The sequence below is a fragment of the Camelus ferus genome, chromosome 22 (assembly GCF_009834535.1).
Source record: "Camelus ferus isolate YT-003-E chromosome 22, BCGSAC_Cfer_1.0, whole genome shotgun sequence".
NCBI classification, from domain to species: domain Eukaryota; kingdom Metazoa; phylum Chordata; class Mammalia; order Artiodactyla; family Camelidae; genus Camelus; species Camelus ferus.
The window spans coordinates 3397948-3405783 of record NC_045717.1 but is presented as its reverse complement, the minus strand read 5'-3'; the positions used below and the strand labels follow the sequence as shown (position 1 = coordinate 3405783).

Sequence of the window (7836 nt, the reverse complement as noted above, 5' to 3'; positions counted from 1 at the left end):
CACAACATAACTTCATCTATCCCGCCTGCTACACAAATCGTCTTATTCCAGCTGAAGAGAGAGAGCCAGGGAAGTGAAAAGAGCAACCAAACTGAACAGAGAAAGAGACCCTTTCCTTTCCTGGACTCCAAACCTCATTTCTAAGATCTAATCCCAGAGTCAAACCTGCAGGAGGAAAGATAAGGCACATGGACATTGACAGGAAAGCTTGCACAGTCATCTCAGCTAGCCCTGCAATCACTGAAAAAGGCTGGCCCTGGGCATAAGGCATTTTCCTTCCCCAAGCCTCAGTTACCTCATCTGTATAATGGGGGTAATAATGTTTAACAGGACTGCATGTGAGGATCAAACCAAATTATAAACTTTGGCAGATGTAGCAGAGTCCAGCACACACCACTATATCATCTTATACCCCAGCCCCCAATCCCAGTCTTTCATTTTCATCTACTTCCCTCCAGTGCCCAAATCCCAGTTCCTAATCATTGCCCTCATACTGGGGCCCTCAAATACAGGTGCTGCTACTGTTTCGCCTCTCTCACCCACCTCTCTCCTGGGAGTGGAATGGGGCAGAGAGTCAGAGGAAGCTGCCTAGGCACACACTGCTCCCCCTCAAAACACACACACACACACACACACAGTCCAGTTGGGTAGATCAGGGCCCTCTGATACAGTGTACACACAAGCAACACCCAAAGCACAAAGTACACACAAGTAATCCTCAGAGCTAGTGGATATTTGTGGACATTTTCATCTGGGCTCACATGAAGTTAAAAAAATTTTTTTTTAATTTTAGGTAAAAATTTTAAATCAGAAATTTTCACATACAGTGGCTTCTATTGAAAATTTGGAGTAGGGAGAGGATAGCTCAGTGGTAGAGTGTGTGCTTAGCATGCACGAGGTCCTGGGTCCATACCCTGTACCGCTAAACAAATAAATAAAAATAAACCTAATCGCCTCCCCCCAAAAAATACCCACCCCCCCAAACTGGTACCTGAAAGAGAAGAACCAGCTGCCTCTGTGGATGGAACCCTGTGCCCAGTCCCCAGAGCTGCCATTGTCTCTTTGGCGCTGAAGCCCAGCTTCTGTAGATAGGTATTTGGACATTGGCTGATGTTTTTCACAGCAGAGTTAAGAGGAAAGCAAAACATTTCTCACAACCCTTCTCTATCAAAAGTGGGAAACAAAAGACAGACCGAGAGAGGGCCTCGTGTTTCAAGAAACATAGGAGAGCTCATATCTCTTTGTGGAAGCGAAGACCATTCTTATATCGCCCAGCGTGCAGTGCGCAGCATCAATTTATATTATCGACTGGCCCCTGTAGGCGTTTTAGGTTGCCACCCTACCTTCTCTCTTCTCACCCTCCTCCCGACCCAGAGTAGGACCCTCTCTTTTTCTAACCACTCTCCCGTGCATATGGTGCACGTTTGTCATTTCCTTTCTCCTTCAAGGCAACCCTCTGTTTATTTTAACCCGATTAGGGAATGGGGGTGGGGAACAGAAGACTCCAGCAGCGGTCTTTGCTGGCGGCTCCGGGAGACGAAGTGACTTGCCCAAGGTCAAAGAGCTAGAAGGCAGAGGCTTCTAGACCCTACCCCAGATCTCTCTAGCTCCAAAATCCCGGCTTGTTCCTTCACGCCCACGTCTCAGGCGCGGTGCGCGCTCGGGGCGCAAATACCGCGCGCCCTGTGGGTTGCGCTGCGTCCTAGGGTTGTTCTCCTAAGGCGAGCAGGGCCGCGAGGTTAAAGAAACCTTGGGTCACTGAGAGGGCCGTCAGGCTACGTGCCTGGTATTGCGGGTGGCCTTTAATCTGGTCTACCCGGGTACCTCTGCGCACAAGCCAGGGCCCGGGCACTCTCCTGCAGTCCCCTATCCAAGCCACGAGCAGGGTGGCATACCGCGGCACACTGACAGCTTCCGAGCGCTGCCGGAGGCGGGGAGTGGGGTGGGGTGTGGGTAGAGGACTGCAGCAGAACCTGCCCCGGGCACCCCTGTCCCGGGCGGCTCTCTGCAGCCTGGCGCCGCGCCGGGGTCGCCGCAGCCCTGGGCCCCTCCCGGGCCACCTGTGCGCAAGCTGGAGGGCCCAGGAGAGCCCGGATCCGGAGAACCGATCCACTCCGGGTTTCAGATTCCTGGCCCAGTCCCTGGAGATCGCGCGGGGCGGTGGGAGGCCTCCCCGCCTACCACCCCAGCCCCTCCCTGGGGGAGCCTCGGGCATCGCCAGGAGGGATCCCCGGAGCTGGGGGTGGCCCGAGCGCGCCGCGCGGAGCGGCCGGGCCCCTCCTTCCTTCCTCCGCCCCGCCCTGCCGCCGTCCCGCTCCGCTGCTCCAGTCCGGGTTTTGCCGCGCCCGCCGGCCCGCTCCCCGGCTGCGGGCTCCGCGCGACGGCTGGCTTGGTGCGCGGCGCGGCTGGCGCTGCGCTCCGCCCCGGCTGCATTGCTGCGCTCCCGGTGCCCAGGGGAGCCACGCGCCGCGTGCGCCCCGCAGCCGGCCGCCCGGAGGCAGCGCAGTCCGCTGGCATGGGCCCCCTGGGACCCCGGGGCTGGGGCTCTGGGCTGAGGAGCTGAAAGCCGCCCTCTGGTCCGCGGGGCCCCGCGCCCGGCCCGCCCGCCAGCCCGCGGCCATGGCCGTCCGGCCCGGCCTGTGGCCAGCGCTCCTGGGTATAGTCCTTGCCGCCTGGCTCCACATCTCGGGTGAGTCACGCGCGCGCTTTGGGGAGGCTTGAGGGTGACCGTGGGCACGAACGCTCTCTGCTCTGGGGGTCCCTAACCCGCGCTGCCTGACCCGGCTGGGAGCCCCCGGAGGCCAAACTTTGCGAGGCGGGACGCGGGGGCCGCCTCTCGCTGCTGCGCAGCTTCCCCGCGCACTTCCCCGGAAGCCTGGGTTCTGCCAAGTCCAGGAGCAGCTGTCAGCGCGTGGGGCTGGCGAGTGTAGACGCCCCACGTCTCCAGGCGGGGGAAGTTCGCTGGTTGCCCTGCCCCAGAGCAGGGTCGTGGGGTTTAGATCAAAGCCCCAGGGAGTCTGACTTGGACGGTTAGCAGAATAGTGGATTTGGACCACATCCCAGTGCTTAGGAAATTGAGGAGGGGGTTTAAGATACCTCTTCCCAGCAGCATCTGCCCCAAACAGCTACTCACAATTCCCAGCTTGGCACCTGGCCTCTGCCCACGTCGGGAACACAGTGTCCTCCTCTGTCCCCACCACACAGGCTCGCACACGCACACACTCAGGCGTGGCGACGCTTACACCAGCCCCCAGCCCTTGCAGCCCGTACAGTCAGCTCCGCGGCCCCCCGGCCCTAGCTGGGGCTCCTGGCCTCCCTGGTGCCTGGGGGGCCAGAGTTGTGTGCGGTAGATCCATTACCGCTTCCCCCTTCTTTCTCGCTACACAGCCCTTCTCCCTCCCTTCGTGTCCCTTTGGCCACCCTCACCTGCCCCATAACTCAGCCCTCAGCCCATCTCCTGGGGTGGGGGTGGGGGGTAGTTCCCCTGTGCATCCTTTGTCTGTTCTCCCTGAGCTTCCACCTAGGCTGACTGAGATGCTGGGCCTCCTGATCTCTGACTGCCCTCCATGCACTTAGCAGAACTGAGCTTCTGTGTGCATGGGAGGGGGTTATCTGTGTGGTGAAGCGGGGCATGGAGCTTGGCCTAGTAATCTTGATTCTTGCTGCCCTGAGACCCTGGAGGGTGAGCCTGGCCAGGCCATTGTTAATCCCAGAGGTATCAGAAGGGAACGCTGGGGTTCCTGAGATGCAAAGCCAGACAGACTGGAGATGAATGAATGAAAGCTCAGAAACCAACCAGATGATTGAGGCTGATGGCTGTTTCCTTCAAGGGTCTCTGCGTAGCACCTCCTGCACCCACCACTGCCTGGCCGCCGTTCCCATCCTGCCCCCTCAATCCTCCCTCCACCCCATCCCATCCAGTCTCTCTCCCTCTCCATCATCCCATCACTGCCCCACCCCCACAAGTCCTCACTTTAACAAACCTTTCTGCCCCATGACCTCCCCTCCTCATCTTGACTGAGCTGGGAGGCTGCACTGCCACTGGGTACGTGTCCATCTTGCACACACGTGCGAGCTAGGAGTGTGTGTGTGCATCACTCAGGGGGTGCAGGTTGCACCACTGACCATGGTGAGCTGGGGGTGTTCATGCTCCTCACCCAGGAGAGGTGTCGCTAGATACCCAGAAGGTACCCAGGAGATGTTTACTGAGTCGGATGTGTGCCAGAGGGCTGTGTGGTCATATCTGCACATTGCCCACGTGAGCACGTGTGAGGGCTGTGGGTGGGCATGTGTGCCCTGGCGATGCTGAGGGGAGGGAGGCTGGCGGTCTGTGCAGCCTGGGTATGCGTGTGGCCAGATGAGCGTGTGTGACGGCTGGCCTGCTGCACGTGTGTGCCGGTTGTGAGCGGTTGCACAGGTGAGCTTGTGTTGATGAGAGGGTGCCCTGTGATGGGGATTCAGGGTGCCGCAGCCCAGGGGGTGCCGCATGGACTCCTCAGGAGGCCATAGAGTCAGGGGACCGCATCCCTGAGTCGTGGGGCACCTGTTGGGGCCTCCTATAACGTTGCCCAGGGAGCTGGCAGATGGGCACCAGTGCCGCAGGGCTGCCCTGAAGCAGAACCTGCCTCTGGGCATTAAGTCTCAGGTCTATGTGAGGGGCTGCCGAAGGGTGGGAGGCCCTTCTTTTCATCTAGGGTCCCTTACTGCCGTCCCCCACAGGCTCTGGGCACATGTACCCAGCAGGCTGGCCCTGCGCTGACCCCAGCTCCTCCCGCACCGCCCATTCAGCTCCTTGGCAACAGCAGCCAGTGAAAAATGTGTCTGTGAGTGGCTGAGGGAGGGACGGCCAGCCAGGCGGCAGGGGGCGCCGGGGGCCAGCACAACCGAAGCCTCCCGCTCCCCAGGCCAAGTGCCCACCCTCTGTCTCTTGATATCACACAAAAGCCTGTCCCTCAGGCACACTCACCGGGGTGGGCCCTCTCAGTGCCCGCGCATCCAGGTTTTCTCACTCATACCCAGTTACCCAGCTGGCACCTGCCCCCCTCCCCCCCTGCCCCATGGGCCACAACACCTGTCTGCCTCCTGGTCTCAGATCTCTGCACTCCTGAGGGGGAGGGGCCCACGGGGAGCTGGAGCTCCTACAAGGTGGGGCTGAGGGGCACTAAGCCATGGCTTTGCCCATCCTGACTCGGTGGCTGCTGCCTCAGGCCCCTCCTCCCATCCTCAGGGCTGGTCCTGGGCCCCTCTTTCCATCCCTCGCCCTCAGGCTGGAGCAGTTGGTTGCAAGGAGGATGTCAACTCTTCAAGGCTGAGATATCCTGCTGTCACTCACCCTGCCTTGGGATGGGGGTCTGGGCTTTGGGGCCCCCCGCAGGCACTCCCAGGAGAGGGCTGGTCCTCTGACTGACCTGCCTGTGTTGGGAGGCCCTTAGGAGCCTGGGGATTGGCACTGATCCAGGGACCAAACTCCCAGCCAAGAGGCACTGGCCTGGTTCATAGGAGCAGCCAGCTGTGGCCTCAGCCAGGGGCCAGGACCCCACTGTGTCACATCCCTCCCTCCTGCCTAGTGCTGCTCTGGGCCCCAGACCTGCCAACTCAAGCCATGCAGTCTCAAGGCAGGAACTGCCCTCAGCTGGGGTGGGGGGAGGGGGGACCTCTCCAGGTGAAGGCCCCAAAGCTGGGCTTGGCTACAGCTACAGAAACAGGTATCCACACCCACGCGTGCCGGGCCTGCTCCTCCCAGGCCACCCCTCTCCTGTAGCCCCCTCCTCCCAGGGGCCCTGTCATTCCCCCTCCCACTATTCCTCAGCCCGGAGCTGGAAACCTTAAAGCCTCCCTCGGCTCTAACCTTCTCCTTCACGCTTCATGTCTAATCTGTCACCGAGTCCTCCAGCTCAGCCCTACTTGTGACTTTGCTCGTGTCCCTCTCCTCCTTTGTCCCCTCCCACCACCAACCCTTTCTCTCTCACCTTTTCACCTGGACCAGTGCAGGACCCACCCCCACTCAGCCCCCTGCTATGCCTCCTTCACTTAGACTAATGCCCCTGGTGCCCAGGATGGAACCCGCTCAAAAGCCTTCTGCAGCTCCCCTGTGCCAGCAGGTAAAGTCTGAACCCCAAGCCCAGGGGCCCTTAGGAAACACCTGCATCTCCACACATCACTGGGTGGATCTGTTGGCAGGTGGGGTGCTCCTCCCTGGCTCTGACTACTGCTGGGCTGGGCATCAAACCCCCAGACAAGCTCTGGCTTCCACACACTGTACCTCCCTTGCCTTGCAGAACTGGGTATCCCTGGCCCTGCCAGCCACCCTCCCCATCCTACACCCCAAAATCCTCAGCTCTTTTCAGATCTTGGCCAAGCTCCCCTGCTCTGCCAATCCCCACTCTTCTCATCTCAGCCCCCAGCGTCAACACAGCCCCCCCCCCAGGGGCCTCCCTCACTCCCCCAGGGCCCATGCAGGGGCCACAGCACAGCACACGGAGGATCTTTGAGTGGGCTCCAGGACAGAGGTACTGATTCTTCAGCCCTGGAGAGGCACGTGGGGCCTGGGGCATCTTGCCAGAGGCATCTGGCCCGAGCCACCTCCTCATTCACGCCAGTGCTTCCCACAAGTATTGCCTTTGTCTATGGCGCTGTGACCCTGTGACCCTGTTCTCAGCCCTCAACAGTCAAGTGCTTATTTTTTTTTCTTTATTTCCTCCGCTGGAGTTTGGGTTCTCTGGCTAGGCAGGGAGGCTGCTGCGTCTGGGGAGGGGGAAAGAAGTTCGCTCTGTCCACCTGGGCAGCCCTCCTCATCCTTGTGCCTGAACACAGACTGCCCTGCTCCAGGGAGGCTGGAGATGGCTGCTGTCCAGGGCCGGGGCGGGGGACGTATGCCCACGTATGTGGAGTTGGAACCTCCCTGCCCACCCCCACCCCTCCCAGGCAAAGATGTTCCCAGAGGAGTGTCTTCTTGTGTGAATAATGTCATTGTGGCCCCCAGACCTGCAGAGTCAAGCCCCTGGAAGGTAAGGCTGAGGGATACCGAGCGGTTGTCCATCCTGACCCCAACAATCTGTGTGGGTGGCAGCTTCCTCGAGCCCCACCCACACCTGCAGGGCTGGAGTTGACACCAAGATGGGGTGCTCTGTGCAGCACCTCCACAGGGCTCCTGGTTCCTGAAGTTGAGCCCCAGCAGAGCCCAGCCCCTGCGCCCCAACCATCCCCACCACCCAGTTGGGCACCCAGCTTCCTGCAGTCAATTCTGCTGGCCCACCCCTTCCTTCCTCTTGTCTCCCCCATGGGAGTGGCATCGAAGGGTCCCCCTGCCTTCTGGGGAGCCTTGCCCCCCTCTTCCTGTCAGGTGGACTACAAAGGACAGTGCTTTGGAGGCAGACAGGCCGGTTTCAGTCGAAGCCACCTGACCTTGAATGAATAACTTTTACTCTCCCAGCCTGTTTCCAACTTTGTAGAATGAGGTCACGTCTGCTTCCTGGGGATACAGTAACAACTTGATGGGCAACACAGAGCACCCAGGGTGGACAGAGGGGCGGTCTTAAGCTGCATCGGGACCCAAGCCCACACGTAGGAAAGAAGATGGTCTCCGTATAAGCTGCTTCACCTCTTGCTGCTCCAGCCCCAGGCAGGAGCCCCTGGGAGAAGTCATTGCTTCTAGTTGGAAGAAGCCCCCCCACAACCCCCCAATCTGTACACACACCACCCCCTGCAGGGACTTGGGCCTGATTCAGATACCAGCTCCTCTGATGTGCAAAGAGCTTTGTTTGTTTGGGGGTTCTAGGAAGATGATGATTTGGGCTCAGCCTGGCCTGGAACTGTGTGCTGATGATCCACTCTGAC

General features: G+C 60.0%; 1 protein-coding gene across 1 annotated transcript in view; it reads left to right on the top strand.

Moving 5' to 3' along the window:
• Nucleotides 1-2444: 2444 nt before the first annotated feature.
• The window catches only part of UNC5A (unc-5 netrin receptor A), a 59620-nt gene continuing 54228 nt past the window's right edge, over nucleotides 2445-7836 (top strand). Inside the window, 1 exon segment of the mRNA XM_032465023.1 lies at nucleotides 2445-2689. Within this exon segment, the coding sequence (XP_032320914.1) occupies nucleotides 2620-2689 (70 nt within the window). The 5' untranslated portion in view covers nucleotides 2445-2619.